This window comes from Balearica regulorum, chromosome 2, assembly GCF_011004875.1.
Source record: "Balearica regulorum gibbericeps isolate bBalReg1 chromosome 2, bBalReg1.pri, whole genome shotgun sequence".
Classification (NCBI taxonomy): domain Eukaryota; kingdom Metazoa; phylum Chordata; class Aves; order Gruiformes; family Gruidae; genus Balearica; species Balearica regulorum.
The window spans coordinates 121,021,671-121,040,518 of NC_046185.1; the positions used below are offsets into that span (position 1 = coordinate 121,021,671).

General features: G+C 39.2%; 1 protein-coding gene across 6 annotated transcripts in view; it reads left to right on the forward strand.

The window, feature by feature from the left end:
* CPNE4 (copine 4) overlaps positions 1-18,848 on the forward strand; it is a 358,320-nt gene that overhangs the window by 152,934 nt on the left and 186,538 nt on the right. For all 6 annotated transcript variants that reach the window (XM_075745652.1, XM_075745650.1, XM_075745651.1 and 3 more), the window contains exon 2: positions 10,891-11,078. In XM_075745652.1, coding sequence (XP_075601767.1) covers positions 10,899-11,078 — 180 coding nt within the window. In that variant the 5' untranslated portion in view covers positions 10,891-10,898. The remainder of the gene's footprint in view (positions 1-10,890; positions 11,079-18,848) is intronic.

The window sequence follows — 18,848 nt, forward strand, 5'->3', positions numbered from 1 at the left end:
CAGCAGTTACGCTGTTCTTTGTGTGTGGCAGTTGGCCGTAGGGCTTCCATCATTATTGATGATATGAGTCCTTCTTTTGGCGTGCGTTATTTAGGAACTGAGAACCCCTTCCCTCCACCTCGAAACTAGCAGAGCTGAATTGTTTTACCCTTTTGTTGTCAGTATATGCTAACAAAGACTGATGGTGACTCGCAGATTTCACAAGGAAGACATAACTCTTGTGTATGCTCATAGGTTCCTTTTAGAAGGGCTTGCCAGACAATCTCGTTTCAGAGAAAGTTTTATAAAAGACGTTCCAATTATCTTGCTTCTCATCTATGCTAATAGTTGACAACAAAAATATTTCTTATGTTCCAAGAATTCCAGAGGGAGAGAAACATTTAAAAACTCTCAGTGGCTTGGATTCCTAGAGTTTGTTTTCAAAACTGGTGTTAAGCCCAAGCCTTGGCCCTGTGTCAGGAGGAAGTAGCTCCACTATAACGTTGCTGACAAAGCTGTGTTGCTTCCAGGGTCCAGGTTAGGATCTGTGTGAGGCTGCACTGTGTCTTGACACATTAGGACACAGCTTTGGTAGCTCAGTAGAGCACTATTCTGTGGAGCATGGACATGCCAGCAGAGGAATGGCGAGGCACTGGCACCAGTGGTGCATTTGGCACTGATAGGACCTTTTGCTGACAGCATGCTGCAATTCTTTTATGAATCAATTTGATACCAAAAATAGCTACTGGCTTCTTCAGAGACTGAGTCTATGGTGGTGTGGGGGGGACTGTGATTGCAAAGCACTCCCAAGAGGGAGTAGGATATAGCTCCAGAGAGGAAAATCAAGATGAATCTAGGAGAGTAGAAATGAAACTAGGAAAGAAATGAACACTTCCAATATAAATATAATTTGGCTGGCAAAGCTACTTCTCTTTTAGGATTTTCTGGTGCCTGCAGTTGGAGCTGCAATGTGATCATATACCTTGCTGATTTAGCTGAGACAGTGGCAATGTGTGCTTGGCCTAAGTCACATGGGTTACTCTTCAAACATTTGATCAAGGATCTTTAAAAGAAAATAGAAGGTGAGTAAATGATAAGAAGGCAGGAAAGGCTCATATCTAACTTAAAATAGTGGTACAAGCCCAACCTGTTATTGAACCTCCATTGCAAAGGAAGTGAACTCGGGACTGGCTCTAGCCAGCAGGCAAAGCTGGCCATTGCCCAGCAGCCTCCTGAGGGCGGTCAGACTAGTCCTCGTGTCTCGGAGTCCTGGGAGGCCATAGGACTTCTGACTGTTGCTGAGAAAGAGATCAAGCATGTTCGGGGAGCAACTATGAAGTGGGAGAGCAACTGCTTGCAGCAGTATCAGTTGCTCGCTTTCTTCTGCTCCTGTCCTACCTGACAGCAACTTGACGTTAGAGCTGTCCCAATTTTGGGTTCCACGTGGCCCCAAGAACTGTCTGTAGTAAATAAATTCAGTTTTTCTCACACTGCTAAGAAGCTCTGAGCCAACTTGTAGTAAGTATACCTTCTGGTTGCATTGCAAATGCAGGAACTGAATGGTGAATGGGAAGTTCTTCCTCACTGTTGTTCTTCATGTGCCTATCTTTGGATTAGCAGCAGAAAGCAGCTTCTCATGTAGGATCAGTTTCATGCTGCAGGAAAAGCCGTTATGGCCATCTGTTGAAAATGAGCAGTTTGCAATATGTTACATCTGTAAATGGATAAACTCTTCCAAGCATTACATGTGTTTATATACATACTTTGGTGTAATTGAGTATAACTGAGGAACACAACTTGCTGCTTCATTTCCCTGTAGCTGGTAACCAGTGTGCTTTTGCAAGGTGGATAGCGGGTAACTGTAATTTCAAATGTTTTATGTATGTGTAGGTGATAATGCAAGGATTAACATAGTAGTCTCTTAATCTTTCTTGTTCAAAATTAGCTAATTATTTAAACAATTATTTTGGCTCAGCTGTGTTCTGAAGGCTCTCAGCTGGGTTTATTTGATAGCGGAATTGTAACTGCTACACCTTGGAGTGCTGGGATTATTTGATTTTGTTCCAGGCTTATCTTTCTCTGAAGTATAGTGGAATATCAATTCAACTTCAATTATTTAAGATTCTTGGATAAGTAACTATATTGCAAGGCTTCAGAGTTCTTGTTAATACAAACACTGTTTTATTTTCCTTCTAATACCTAATTGGGAGAACTGATTGTAAAACAATGAGCAAACTCATATCCTCAGAGTGAATAAACTATTTTCCCATGTTTCATTTGATATATCGCTTTGCCATTTTAGTTTGCTGCTTCTACTAAGTTAAGAAAATTGTAATGGCTTTTAGTGATAAACAATCAAATACATATCACACGCTAGTAGCTTTGAAGTTGTCAATTACATTTTTGTGATTTACTATGCTTACATGTTACTTATATTCACAAACCACAGATGGTTTGCATATAATAGGTTATATTTTTGGTGAAACTTCTCAGCATGGTGTTTGAAGTGGATTCAATGGTCCTGAGTTTTCCATGTATCAGTGCCTAATCTGTGTGCTTACAGCTACCTGGGCTTCAGGTATCATCTCAACAGTAGTACAGCAGACTCCTGAGACCTGATAGCCAAACCAGCAGGCAAATCATTTACTTATTTGGCAGCCTGAATTTTACTGGGGGTTCACGTTATTCAGTCCTGCTTATAAATCCTCAGCTCATGGAGTCACATTATAGGACAATCTGAATTTTGCTGGCCTTTCTTTCCTTTCCTGTTTAAAGACATTTTTAACTTTTGTAGTTGTGAGAAAGGGCTGAAGAACATAAAAAAAAATTAAAAAAAAAAAAATGCATTTTTCATGATTTGGAAAAGGAACACTGAGACTGTTTAATGTTTTTTCTTGGCAGTATTGAGTTGTAAGTGAAGGATTTGGACAGACATATTTAAGGGAACAAGATTGTGGATAAGAGGAAAACTTGTGGGGCTAGCTGTTACGGTGTGTCAATAGATAGATGAGTCAGTCTGTTTTCTCTCTGGCTTCTACACTGTTCCCAATAAAATATACTCTGTTATCCTATTAAGACACCACACTTAGAAGGTGTCGTTTTATAAACAGTCCAAAATCTGCACCCTCTGTACAAAAGCCCGTAAGTTCGCCTTGCTGTGGGAGAGGCAGACTCCTTATGACTGATACAAATCCAGTGAGCATAAATAAAGCAGAGTTCGGTTAATTCTGTGAAAAAGTATCTGCTGTTTGTCCACTAAAAAGCATCAATAGCGGAGGACTCTCTTGTCTGCGTTTATCCCTAGGGAAGTTATTTTGATCTTTTACCTTTTCAGTCTCCTGTCTTTGGTATTACTGATTTTTAGTTTTTTCTGCATATTATAGCATTGTAAGCAGGAAGACAGTGGGAACTTTGCGAAGTAAGATATGACTGATGGCATTAGCTGCATACTGAAGGAACAATGGGGATCTTAGATTTGGACTTCTAATAGAGGGTAACAGAATATATGTATTTTAGCTGTTGACTCTTACAGGTACTTTGCATTCTATCAAGTCAGTCTGACTTCAGTGGGGGACTGTTCAGAACATCCAGAATTGGGCATATTCGAGCATGTCCTGGTGCTCCAGTCGTTGTGGGGTTTTCCCTTCCTTTAACAGAAATGGGGTTATTTGTTTAGGTGCAGCACACTTTTGTACAGTGTTCTGTCATACATTAGATGTCTCAATGTGTTTCCAGTGACTTTCCCTTCTCCCCTTATAATTGAACCAGCTGGTTCTGTGGTAATGAGTCCTTTTGAACTGTCAGTGTGTGTATATTTCCATTTACACTGCTGGCACTTTGTTCTGAACCTTCTCCCCTTCTGTCCAAATAAATTACTTACACTATCAGATCTGTCTCATTGTTCACAATAGCACTGCTGTGGGTTCTCCAGATCCTCCTTGCTTACTGTGTTTATTGCTCATTTTGCACAAGGCTTTTTCAAACTTTGGTAGGTGTAACTTTAAATAATCCTTGTTAATTGTTGTATGAGTCAGAGAATCAAAAGGAAGGAGGAAAAATCATATTTTTAATTACACAAACTGTCCTGTGGAGGGGTCTGGCTAACCTATTGACTTCTTGTTATACAGTAATTTATATTCAAATTAATTTTGACAGCTAGCATTTTGTCTGTATTAGCTGTGATCATTTAAGCTTCTGTAGCAATTCATAATGTAGTTGATGTTGACTAGAATAATTTTTTTTACTCATAGGAGGAGAGTTTTGTGCAGTGAGTAGATATATGGCTGATAATCAGGAGTCTATGAGCATGGTCAAAGATAAGTAGTTAAATGAACATGTTTTAAGATAGTACTGATTGTTCATGTGAAGTAAGTTTCCAGAGGTGCACAGGGAAAGACCAAAAGGAATGGTCACAGCTGCAAGAAGGGAATTTTGATTAGACATAAGGAGAAAAAATAGTTCATAACAAGGTTGGTCAAACAATATAACAGGAATTACAGAAAATCCTATGCTATGAAAATGCTACAGTGAAAAAAATGTTGCTTTACAGAGGAAATGGAGGGCAATGGATGAATCAGTTTCAGTGGCTGATCACTGATTCTCAATCATTGCTATACATTTGCAATAAAGATGGGTCTGCTTTCTCTACTATCACTCTGGGCTCTTGCTTGCCTGTCTTCAGTCCTGGGCCAGCCAGGTGTCTTAGCAAGTTCCTGATTAAGCACATGGAATATTAATTTAATCAACTTGCTGAATCAGGACCTCCTGATGAATTCCTATCTTTCCTCATTTGCTGATTTGCCACCCACACAGCTGAATGAGAAGGAATGGGTTTGCTTTTCACAACCAAGGAAGCCTTGATGCCAACAACTGATGGAGTAATTCATTAAGTCTGGGAATTCCCAATCACATAAAGTTTCTTAAAGAAAAATGATTGCTCATCTCAATTAGTATCATTCCCAGAAGGGGTCCATGGCCTACATTCTGCTAAGAGTTGAACAGGTAACTAAACAGAGCAACCTTTTAAAACTCTTCTACCTGAACACCCAACATAATTTCACCCTTTTCTATAAATCTTGCTCTTAGTGTAGTTTGTGTAACTTGGCCTCACATCATAATGGGAGACAGGATAGAAGCACATAAAATTTTCAAGGCCTGAGAAATACACATTTGAAGCCAATGAATAAGTTTAGTGGTGTTTGATTCAGGCCCCAAGAGGTGGTTTTGAAGCACTTGAACCCCTCTGTGCCTGGTGATTATTTTTCGTTGCTGTCTTGCCAAATGATAAAATACACTGAGAGAAGACACGATAGCTTAAAGCACTATATTACTCAGCTGCCCATTTCATTGAAATCAATGGGTTATTTTCTCACTAACTTCTCTGGATCTCAGATGAGACCCTATAGAAAGTTTAGTATACTTTCAAAATGGCATTTTATTTAATTAGATTCTCCTTGTCACTTAAAGCTGGTGATTTCACCTAAAATTGAACATGGCTACTTAAATTTTGATTTTGCCAGAGTTGTAACATAAATCGAAAATCTAGAACAGAACTAGAGGAAACAACTTTCCTAGAGCTACAAGGATCGTGTTTCTTAATAATGTAGAAAACTGATTTTCCATCTCTTCCAAACTGTGGAGCACTGTTTTCCAGCAGAACCTGGTAGTCTGAGTTTTATGAATTTTAAGCTGCTAATTGTAGACTTGGTTTTCATATTTACTTTTATTAAATTGTAAACCCTGGAAGAAACTGTAGGTTCAAAGCTTTATGTCTAGAGAGTTTGGCTGCTCCTGAATGGTAAATGTCTCTCCTATATATGATTTGTAAGTATAAATAAGTAGGGAGCAGCTAGTCCTACAACATCCAGTGCTTTTAGGTCTTGCCCTCTCTTGGAGGCACTTATTCACAGCTCTTATTTCATATAACTCTAGTATTTCCCACTGCATGGACATGCTGTAAACATCATTTACCTTTCCAGGAGCAGAGTCTTTCTGTTTACTTTTGCAGAAGCAGACAAATGCTATTGGCTTGTTTTCATTTCACTCCCAGGGTGCCAGTAAAACAAATGATTCGGACACAGCCCTCAATATATGGTGATGAGAAACCTGCAACCCCCAACAATCCGTTTGCGTGTACTTTGGTCTGGAGTACAGGTTTCTAAATAACAAACCCTGTTTCCAAATGCAGAGCACACGGGTTACTGCTTTTAATCTCAGTGTCTTTCTCATTCCTTACTCATTTACTACCTGAAGGTGAGGCTGAGTGTACATGTTTCCCTGATTCTTTGCAAGGTGCTATAGAGAAGCAATCTCTCCGTACTTCACCCAGACAACTTGCAGAAAAGCTTTTGGAGATTGTGTGTGTGTAGGAGAGTAAAATGACAGAGTGGGCAGAGGAGAAAACTTGAAATCTGAATTCAGATAACATTTTCGATTTATTTAATCTAAGGAGCCTGGTTACGTTTTGTGGTGATGTTCTCTAAAGCCCTGTGTGGATCACCATTTTGTAACAAGGTGGATCTGATTGATTGTGTGAGCTGAATTCAAGGCTTTTTGTCTTGGAGAGAGGCATGTACTGGTTTGTATTTCACATCAGAGATCCTTACTTTTGTAGGTACTAGATGACTAAACATTAAGCCATTCAGTTTCTCTGAGAGGAGAATGACATTGCTGGCAAACATGTAATACTGGTTTTCAGTGTAATCCAGTTATCTAGCCAGGCACAAACCTCTGGACTTGTGTGCTTTTAATGAAATATCTACGCATAGGACCCTATGTAGCACTAGTTACCAGAAGTGCTGGGCTCATGTCTGTTTTTTTGTTTTTCTGAATGGTTTTGGAGCCAAGGAGCCTAAATCATACATCAGTACCCACCTGTGCTAAGCACAGGAAAAACAAAAACTCACAACGGCAATCTGTATCCTAAAAAGTTTACAATTTGATTATCTCCTCCTCACAGAGTAGTAGAGGTTGGAAGGGACCTCTTCAGATCATCTGTTCTAGACCCCTGCTCAAAGCAGGTTGCTCAGGGCCATGTCCAGATGAGTTTTTGGATATCTCCAAGGATGGAGACTCCACAAGTTTGCTGAGCAGCTTGTTCCAGTGTTCAACCAACCTTACAGTACAAAAAGTTTCCTTTAATCAGAATTTCCTGTATTTCAGTTTGTGCCAATTACCTCTTATCTTGTTCACTGGGCATTGCTGAGAATAATTTGGCTTCATGTTTTTTTTTTATATCCTCCCCCTCACCCCTGGAATTTATATACGTCAGTAAGATCCCTCTGAACCATGAATCTCTTTAAAATTATCGAAAGAGCACATTAATTTCTACTAAATGAGCTCTAAGTATGCGAGATGTAGAATATTTTTGGGAGATTGAAACTGTCCTCACATTTTCTTTATATTCCGTAGGGTATATGGTGCTATCAAGGTCTCCCATCCTTCCACCCCCCCCACCCCCACTCCCATTAACATAGTACATGTTTCGATTTCACAGTGTACTTTAAGATGGCAAACCATTTTTTTCCAGTTGGTATTGCCTTTTTCCTTGCTGTTTCACCATGGAGAGGTGAAACCATACGGCCTGGTCTTGCCCCCTCTTTTTGTAGAGTCTAGCACTGGCTAATGAGTTTGTGTGGGAAGCATATAATGATACACACTTTTCCTCTTTTCCAGAGGAAATGAAAGAGAATGTATGCAGCAATGAACTGGAAACTTCAGTAGTATGTGACTTGTCACTTAGTTCACTTTCATATCTACACTATCATTTTCCTTTCACAGATACAGCTCTTAATCAGTGAATATAAAAGCCACATGGACATTGAAAAAATAATGAGGTTCTAATGAAGTGAAAAAGGAAGAGTTTGTAGCAAAGAAAAAATGAACAATTTATTCCTCCATCAGTAATGTACGTAGCTAATTGACAAAAAAATTCTTATGCAATCTAATGTGTCTATGTTTACGTAAAATAATACTTTTTTTAGCCACCTCCAGTAGGCTCAAAATCTATTTTCCAGGCCCCCAGCTTCCTGGTAACATGACATCAGTACAACAGCCCAAGCTGGTGATTATATTAAAAGAAGAATATAATGGGACAAAAGAATAAGACTGTGGCTTGATCTTTTCCATTGATAAATTTAGAACTTGTAAAAGCTGAAGTAATAGTTGTAGAGATAAAAAGAAATATAATTTTATACTTACCTGCTGTTCTAAAAAATCAATGTATAATTATTGTGGGAGGAAAAAAAATACATCTCTCCCCCTCACTCTGCTACTTTTTCCTCTTCTCTTTAGTGTTGAAATCATCCGGTTTAATTAAATCACCGACCTATTTCTGCACAAAGGATGACATTTCATTAATGATATAAGATGTGCATGAGACAGAATTAACCCAATTTTCAAATGGATTTCAATTTGGAAAGGGCAACATGTAAAAATGTCTTGTAAATGTGTAGGATGAGCTTGTTGAGCAGCTTTCGGAAGGAGATGGGATTATAAAATGATGAATAATTAGACAGGAGTCCCTCCCTCCACCTCAGTTTCTAACAGTCTTTTTGTAATCCCAGTTGATGGAAATGTAGGTACCTGGCATTGTATATGATGGATATATTATAAATAGAATGAAAAAACACACTTGTGATGATTGCTAGCAAAATACATATAAATACATATAACTTTCTCTGTAATTTTTAGCTAAATAGTAGCCTTCAGTGGCTTTGTCAGAATTACCACCACCACCTTAATCTGTTCTCTTTTTAGGAAAAAACCAACAAAAAGAAGAAACTCTGTCTCCCAAACATCATTTTGAATCATCGCTTTTGGTAGCACTTTTTCCAGACACTTATTGTTGTGCTTAGTTGAGGTGTCAGATGTCAGGTCCCTCTTGCGTGTGGATCATCGCTTCTCAAATTATGATTTTTACCAGAGTAGTTCCGATTAGGCTGGAGCCCAGTTCCCTCTGCTTGCTGTTGCTTTCAGGCTAGGACTGTGATCTTGCCATCACTGACGTGAATTGACCCAGCACAAAATGTTGTTCTCCACCCTGTAAAAGATTTTGAGGTTTGAGAAATGCTGGTCTATTGGCAGTGTCAAGAGTCTTAGCTACAAACGTATGAGAAGATAAACTAGTGTATAGGAATACACTGTGTAGAAATTGAGTGTGCTCTTTGGGCTTTATGGAATAGCTAATGATATTAGGCTATGTTATATTTTATTCAGTTTTGCTTTTTTCCTGCTCATGTTTCTTTCTTAGTGGTAAATCCAAGGGAACATAGTTTAGGTGACAGCACTTACAGATAATTGGGAAGGAGCCTGTTTTGATCTTAGGATGTCAGGCACTGTCATTGTGGCATGGCATACGTTTCAAGAAGCCTGATTTACCACTGTAGAGCCTGAGCTAGAGAGGGTGGGTAGAGTCCATCCACACCCACTTCACTTACAAAGATACTGAACCCAGCAGGCTGAGGTTTTCATAGCAGATCAGTTGTAGTACAGTAAGCTGTTGTACAGATTTGAAGAATTGTAAATTGTTAACAAGCTTTTCTCCCATCTGCAAGGAGAGCAGATCATCTGCCTCATCATTCAGACTTACATTCCTGAAGCTTATCTGTATGTATTAGAGGTCCACACTGCATTGCCAGCTCTTCTTACCCTGAATTTAGAAATACCTTTCTAATTTTGCCTTAATTCATAGGAAAAATGGATATTCTGAAGGTGTTGTTTTGTGGGTTTTGTTTTTATTTCTAACTTTGCAGAGTTGGGGAAAGAAAACTTCACTTTCACTTCCATATCACCAAAATTTAACTCTTATCAAAACTGTTCTCAAAAATTAACCTCTGAGAATAGTGTGTTGTGGAAGATAGTGAAGAGGTTTGAAACAGACCACAAAAAATCTGTTGATAATCTGGTAAGCTAAATCTGCCCTCTAAAAGAGTGAAATTAATTTCTTTGCAGCTCTTATGTATGGGGTAAGGGAGGGTGAAGGCACTAATTCTTGTATTAGTAGACAGATTTTTAGGGTCAGGCTGTGAACCTCAGAGCGAGTGAGCAAATTAAAGCTTTCCCATATTCTTTATTGATGTAAAAATGATCATATAGTGATTTTTGCTAAGCTCTGTGTTTAAAAATGTTGTGGGGGTTTTCTTCTTCTGTTGAGAGCAAAGGCTTGAGCTACAAGATTGGTGGTGGTGTTTATAATGAAGTAAGGGCCAGAGGTTCCCACTATTCCAGCCATCTGTGTTCATGTAACTGTGATTCCTGACCCAAAAGAGCACAGACACTTTAAAACCGCAAGATTTGCCAGCATAAATATCCTGCCCTTCTGCTTAAAACATCAATCTTGACTACTTGCTTCAGAATAGGGGGAGGTAATCTTCTGCAGTAAACATGGAAATCGAGTGAAATGTATTCTGGAATTTAAGGTTGATATGAAAGGGGCCTTCTACAGCATTTACACAAAAAGTTTGTGTAAGATGAAGCACATGCTTTTCAGATGGAGTATGTAGAAATAAAAGCAGACTGAAGGAGTGTTGAACAAATTTAATTTAGCCTTGATACTGGAATAAGGTGTTATCAGAAGAAATTCAGAATTACCATCCTGTCTGTCCTTTGGCTTGGGGAAACTCAGCTCTATAAACAGGAACAGAGCTGGAAGTCTAGGTCACAGTTCACCCCTAGAGATCAGGGGCATGGTGGAAAGTTTCATTCTGAAGTTGACATTTCTAAACATAGAAGATGATGTATTTTTTTTCTTCCATAGGTATTCCTCTGATTTTATTTATTCCCCTCTTGCTCTGGATCTCTTTCACAATTATGAGGCCCCATTGCCTAGCATAACATCGCATTGGCTTCTGCATGGAAGGAAGGACTGTACTGTGAGTGCACTGCTCTTAATGGACCTTTTTTCTCTTTCAGAAAAAGGAATGAAGAAAATGAGCAACATCTATGAATCAGCAGCCAATACCCTGGGAATTTTTAACAGCCCATGCCTCACTAAAGTGGAGCTGCGAGTTGCATGCAAAGGCATATCGGACAGGGATGCCCTTTCAAAACCAGATCCTTGTGTCATCCTTAAAATGCAGTCTCATGGCCAGTGGTTTGAGGTGAGTGTTTAATAGGGTAAAAATTATTCTTCTGATGCTTTAGAATGGCACAGAGAAACTGAGGCAAGATTCAAATAACAAGAACAATAAAGAGAAGCAGCAATTTGGAGCCTGTGGCATAATCTCGTAGAGTGAAATGAGATTCTCCATTAACTCTAACACACTTTGAATCAGACTCTGAATGATACTTTGAACTTCTCTTTGGAGTCTAGATTAAAAATTAAGATGATTAAAGAATGAAGCATCATAAAACTTTTCCCTTTAGTCCCTCTTGTTTCATGAAAGCTATATAATAGCAGAGATAATTATAGTGACCATCATATTTCCCAATCTAAAGAAGAAAAATGCTGTGGAAGAGAGTAGTATTTATTACTAGTTGGCAAGAAATTTGGTGGCAGAGTAGTTTGATTTGCAATTTTGAGCATCACAGTTGAAGTTAGTAACTTAAGCTAATGTGTTTGCCTTATCAGTTTGCCTTATGTTACAGATTGCATGTTTGATTAAAATCCTACTTCATGTTATTTTATCTACTCTTGGAAACCATTTGATTGATAAATGGAAACAAGTTTCTTACAGACATGTAAATTGTATGTAAAGAAAATTAGAATGGAATGTAATATTTTAAATGAAATCTTGGTAGTTATTTTACTTAAAAGTTATACTTGAGTGTTTGTTGTTAATCAAGCTAAAGGGAAAAATTGGGAATGTATTAAATCCAGTTCTTATTTTGAGTGAGTATTCCTCTTTCTCTATTCAACAGTTTCAGCATTCAGAATAAGATTGTGTTATCTATCAAAAGATAAAAACAATAATAGCTGTGAGCATATGCAGAAAACAAAAACCTAAATTGATGGGGCTTTTAATTTATGATTTTCAGCCAAGTCTGTCAGACTTTGGGGGTTTTGTTCCAGTAATTCCAATTGTGTGGGTTTGACCTATGGACCTCTGAATTTTTTCCAGTGCAGGGTCAGCACCTGCATAGCAAAATTCCCTTGTTTGTCCTAGTGCTACAAAATCGGTATCTTCGTGTAACTGAAATTTAAGGTGATATAATAGCCCCCAAAAAGATAATTCTAGCTAGCGATGTAGAAAGGAACATTTAGTTGCACTGTATGAAATCACTCAAATAGTAGAAATTAACCAAGCAATGGATTAAAGGTCAGAATAAAAGAAATGCCTGACAGGACAGACTGAAATCTTTTGGGCCATTTCAGTTCTCTGTATAACTCTGAATGCATTTCACACCATTTGTCAGTGGCCAGGTATGAACAGAGTAAATAGCTTTAAATTATATATTCTTATGTTGTAATGGAGATTCCCTTTATTTGATGTGGTTTTTAATTTGGAAAGTGATTGTCTGAATAGAGTAATTCTTGCGGAACAGATCTGCTCACTGATACAATTCTCATCTTATGTCAGTTGCTCCTACGGTCTAATGAAAGTCCAGAGTATTCATTTTAGTATGAACAAAAAGTTTTCATTAGTTCATGTTCCTATCAGTACTGCAAAGCTAATGCAGCTCTGACATGATGAGCCTTTTCCTATTCTGGCCCACACATTCTCAACGGAATTTTTAATTAAGTTCCAATAGCTGAGCTAAATTGAGCAGAGTCACTCAGGTATAGCTGAAGACATAATTTGGCTGGGAGAATCTTCTGCTGATGACAATCAATGATCCAGCAAGACCTGAGACAGCAGACAGACTAAAAATTTAAAGAAATATGTAGTTATCAGGGAAGTGAGTGTATTCAACATAGAAATCACTAAAAGATAACCCAAAGTGGAACTTAAAAGTTTTGCATCTATGGATTTTAGTGACTTCACAAATTTGTCTTGAATTTCCAGATACCTTAAACCCCTTGTAGGTTGGATATCACTAAATAGACTGTAGCAAAATCCAGTAGTACTGAAACATGCATACTGATCGCATATTCTGGTTGTGTGGAGGATTTATGAACAAGGAGCAGCTGGGTTGAAGGTGCCTGAAATACAGGATGTGGTTTGTATGTGGCTGTGCTATTGAAAAGTATGGAAGGTACAGAGGACTGTCTACACAGTCCCTACTGGGCCAGATGCAGCTGAAGCTGGTGGGCTTGAGTTGATGGGATTGCATTGTGTATGCTGTTAGAGACACTAGGATGTGATGGATTATCTCTACAGATGCAGACAATCCCTGAAAGTGAGAAATCTGTGCATATTTGTCTCTGGGAAAATTTTGATAAAGCATGCCAGCCTGTCACTGAGAATTATTTTTTTTCAGTTCTACAGTACTGTGTGTGCATATGTGTATGTTTGTGTAAATTATGCCACCCGCACATATAAAAATGAAATGAAAATACCAATGCTGCTGTAGAGTGGGTAGGTGCTCTTTCCAGAGATTGGAAATGGCATATGTGTTTTGGTTTTTTTTTAAAGTGCTTGTTTTTCTGGTTTGGGTTTTTTTGGTGGTTTTTCAGTCACAGAATGGCTGAGGTTGGAAGGGACATGTAGAGGTCATCTGGTCCAATGCCACTGCTCAAGCAGGGACATCTAGAACCAGTTGCCCAGGATTGGGTGAGATATTTTTTAAATATATCTAAGGAGAATGACTCCACGACCTCCTTGGGCAACCTGTGCCAGTGCTTGGTCACCCTTACAGTAAAAAAAGTATTTCCTGATATTCAGAGGGGACCTCCGATGTTTCAGCTGGTGCCCATTGCCTCTGGTCCTGGCCACCACTGAAAAGAAGCCTGGCTCTGTCTTCTTTGCAACCTCCCTTCAGGTATTTATATACATTGACAAGATCCTCCCTGAGTACTCCAGGTGTGGCCTCACCCATCCTGAGTAGAGAAGAAGGATCACCTCCCTTGATCTTTTGGCAATACTTTGTCTAATGCAGCCAAGGATACCATGTGCCTTTGCCACAGGGGCATGTTGCTGGTTCATGTTGCACTCAGTGTCCACTGGGACCCCCAGGTTGTTTTCTGCAAAGCGTTTTTCCAGCCAGTCGTGACCCTCAGCACGTACTGGTGCATAGGGTTATTCCTCTACAAGGATAGGGCTCTGCACTTCCCTCTGAACTTCATGAGATTCTTGTTGGCTCATTCCTCCAGCCTGTCAAGGTCACTCTGGATGGCATCATGACCCTCTGGTGTATCAGCTGCTCTTCGCAGTCTGGTGTCATCCTCAGACTTGCTGAGGGTACACGCTGCCCCATCATCCAGATCGTTAATGAAGATGCTAAACAGGACGGGACTCAATATTGACCCCTGTGGTACACTGCTAGTTACTGGCCTCCAACTAGACATTGCATTGCTGATGCCCAGCCTCTGGGCCTGGATATTCATCCGGTTTTCAGTCCACCTCACTGTCTGTTCATCTATCCACTACATCAACAGCTCCTCTACAAGGATCTTATGGGAGACAGCGTCGAAGGACTTACTGAAGTCCAGATAGACTATATCCACTGCTCTCCCCTCATTTACCAGGCCAGTCATTTCTTCATACGAATTTGTCAAGGTGGTCAAGTGTGACTTCCCCTTGGTGAAGCCATGTTGACTAATCCTGATTTTCTCATCCATGAAAATGGTTTCCAGGTTTAACTGCTCCATCACTTTCCCAGGAATTGAAGTGAGACTGACTGGCCTTTAGTTCCCTAGGTCATTTGAGAATGGCCATATTACTCCTCAGATGTGAAAGTATTACGAACACAGGCAGGACATGGACAAGTACTCAAAGAAATCTCAGTGTTGTCGTCAGTTCTGGCCCCGATATGCTTGCTGTTTTTCTCTTCCTGTCTGAGTAGATGTTTCCTATAAACAAACCCGCACGCGCACAAATGTGCATCCTGCCCCGCATTTCTCTGTGTATGTATGTTGATGCTGTCTGAAAAGCACTATCTCCACCAATCCAGAATTAAAATGATATATTTTGTCTCCTAGGAAAACCAGCAGTTTACTCTCTCACATGAAGCTTGTATTTTTAGCCTGAGATGACAGGGTGTGTCATATAGCAGAATTTAAGATTATGCTAGCCATATGTACTAAAAGACAATTTGCTGATCCGGGGCTGAATTTTAGCTCGTCTGGCCTTAGTTTTAGGCAGGTATGCTTGCAGGGGGGGCAAATGTTGTACTACTAAAACTGTTTAAGATAATAATTTGATGGCTGTTTTTCTGTATTGATTTGAATGTGTTCAAGGAGTTTAATTGCTGGACTAAGCTTCAGATGCTGAATGCCCGAATGGGGTAGTGGAATCAGGCAAAGGTACATGATGATAAATTCCTTTGCTCCAATGATTATTTTATCCACCTGCAGTGTGAATGTGCTTGTGTAGTAAATGTTGATTGCATATAACACTGCAGTCTTCAGCCAAGATGTGCTAGCACTGAAATTCTCATTAACTTCTTAGTAGCTTGGGCCTGTTCACAGGTTGTTATCTGCATGTGGCAAGCACACATTATTTTGAAAGTCGACTAAGTGGCTGAGCTGTGTCTGGTCACACAAGATTTACATGAGATCAGGAGGTGTAATATAGCCTGATGTAGCCAGATGGAACGTGATGTCTGTAACTATGAAAAGAGAAGAGGAGCGTAGGAAGACAGTAGCTGTGTTTGGAAATCAAGGATGCTTCCTGTAGCTGTACTCTTACAGCTTTCTGCAGCAGAACATAGAGTATCTGCTACCTTGTGGATTTGAACAGCCAGCTGGAGTTTTTGCTTTTTCCCCTAAGTTTTTATGAAACTTGAAGTAACTGCAGAGCAAATAAAGCAGCACCCAAAGACAACATGCAGTTGCTAAAATTCATGTTGATGGAATTGGGTGAAATTTTTTGGATGGATAGGTTTGTTTACTGAAATAGGTTTTTTTTGGGTTTTTTTCATTAAAATGTTATCTGAAGTCACAAATTTGGTGAAACTCAGTGAGCTTTAATAAAAATGTGTAGGGCATAACTGCAACTTTTCATTTAGGTATTATTAAAATAAAAGGCATTCACTTGTCATTTAGCAAGACATTTGATTTCAAGGATTAGCTTGGCATGATTAAAAATCCAAAACTGAGTCTTCTTTTTTCTTTTGCTTTGAGCACTAACCCCACACATCCACAGAGACCCTCATGCAAACAGACAGTAGAGACCAGTTAGCTTGGAAATGCATAGAACTAATTAATGTGTAGAATACCAGAGGAGCCTACTGAACAGGCTACCTAGGAATCAAGCTATAGGAAGGACACAGTTTTGCTCTTCATCTGTATTTGCTTTTATTTGTATTTCCTCTTAGTCCTGCTGTCTTTTTTGTTTAATTTCTGAATTAATTCCAGCATTCTTCTCTTTACCTCCTCACCTGCCTCAGCTCCCCATTTCCATTCCCAGCACCTGCTGCCTGGTTTTGTCTCTCTGCATATTGGAGCGTGGGGGAGATTCCCTGCCCTTTCCTAGCATGGGGGAAGGATCTGAAGAGAAGACCTTGAGGCAGACTTCAGCTTCTTGTTTCCATAGATACCCAAAAGTCTCTCATGTTATCCATCTGTGGCTGTTACAGCCCACTGCAGAAGCCAACAAGCCATGAAATAGGAGAGTCTGTGTGTTGACATGTTCCATGACTCTACCAAACTGTTCCAAAATAACTACAAAAGCACTGTGAAGAGGGAACCTCCCTCCCCCATACAGAAATAAACCCAAATAAATACATCTTTTTCAGTTCATGTAAATGAACAGAGTAATAGATGAAGCGTTTGGATGGAACTGAAAGTTTAATGATCAGAAACAAGAGCTACCACTACCACCAGCTGTACAGAATTGGACTCAAAACCTGTCTTACCCCATCTTGCATCTGCTAATTGGTGACAGTGAAGAAATGTGAGATCGGGGAAATATAAAAGTGTCTTTCCAGCTTCCTATGCCAGACCTCCCTGATCTGCAGCTCAGGGAGTTCTTAAACAAGAGTTTGTGTCTTTGTAATTAAAAAATATTGGTAGAATAACTTCATAACTTTGTTAAAATAATTTTAAAAGTTTTTGTATTTAAAAAATAACCTTTAGTATTCTGGGACGTAAGAGTTCTGCAGCTTAAGTGGTGGTTGAATAAAGTAATATTACTTTTGTTTTTTGAACTTGCCACTTGCTGATTCATTTTAGGTCCGTTACTCCTGTATTGGAGGAGACACAGTGAAAATCCCTGTACATTTTCTCCATGCCATTTGGGATTTTAGTCTTCTGGTTCATCTGTGACTGTATAAGGCGGCAACCATTATGTCCTGTATTTTGAAAATTATGCATATCTAACCCATCATGGAACATGGAATAGTTTGGATGGTTATTTGAACCATGTTTATTCCAGAACATTTTAGAGATGCAGTGCCAGAAACTATTGCTATATTCCCATAGAGATTTTCAGGCAGTGATTTGGGATTTATTCTCTGCTTTAAAGAGCTGCAAGGCTTCACTGTGGGCTGGTTTATTTGATGTTTGGTGGCTGTTTGGATTTTTTTTTTTTTTAATAATAGTTAATGCCAGAGCAGATTCTAGATGTTCTTTTTCTGATTTCACTCTAAGATTTCAACTTGGTGAACAAACATCCAGTATAAAATTAGTTGTAATAAGGTAACAGTAAGATGAACATACCATCTTATGAAGATTTTTCACTGACAAAGGGAGTTACAAAATTCTGATGAGATATTTTGTATCAGATTATGCACAAGTTGGTGGCGGGGAGGGGCTTTCTCTGAATACCTATTATCAAATTAGCTCTTCTCATTGTGAAGAAACTTCTGATTTGTTTGCAGATTTGGGAGAGTTCCTCTTCTGCATGTAGAATGGGGCTGACAATTGGAAATGCTACCTGCATTTTCTCTGGCCAAAGCTTAGGACAAAGTCTTTAATGAAATACTAGGTTTATTGTAAATACCTTTTGTATTCAGGCAAATGTTGGTTAATGAAAGCCAACGGAGAAGAATTGACCTTCATCAGAAAAGAAAGGCAATGAAGTTCTTTTTAAATAAGCCACCGTGTGGCCAAAGTCTTACCATTCCTGACTTGGAGCTGGCAATCTAGTTGATTGGCCCCTACTGCCCAGATCTCTCAGGTCTTTAGAGCACTTAGTCTTGTGTACAGATCTGTGCCCTGCACATCTTGCAGTGCAAGTGTTGATTACTGACCTTTGGACCTAAGAAGAAATGGGAGCAATCCTGCTACATTCATTTCCCAAGGAGTATTCCTAGAATCACAGAATGGTTTGGGTTGGAAGGGACCTTAAACATCATCTAGTCCCCATGCCCCTGTCATGGGCAGGGACACCCTCCACTAGACCAGGCAGAATAGTATTCCTAGAAGATAATGCTTAAGAGTTTTTTCAGGTGCTGTTAGACCACTCTTGTTCTAACTTGTCAAACAGAAAGCTGTGATTTTATTTACACTCCAGCAATGTGCCTGGGTATATGCCTTTATAGCCTACTGTATCTTTATAATTCAATACTGTACTCTTCTTTCTCCTTTTTCGTTAAGTGTATGTTGATGCTAATGAATGCTTCTTTGCTCAAGACTGCTTGGTAACCTCTGTTTCTGCCAATATTTGCTTTTAGCTTCTGCTTTCTGCTGCTGGTAAATTTCCCTGAAGTCTTTCTGTATGGTGCAAATGACAAAGACAGCTCATCTTTTTCAAACACCACTGGAAATCTGTGGGGTCGGGCTGTAGGCTAATTGAATATTTTATCTTGGTCTGTTGTCAGCCTGAATTCATCTAATTGGATATTTTACTTTCCAAGCCTTAATATTTTGGAGGCATCCTCTGTTCTAA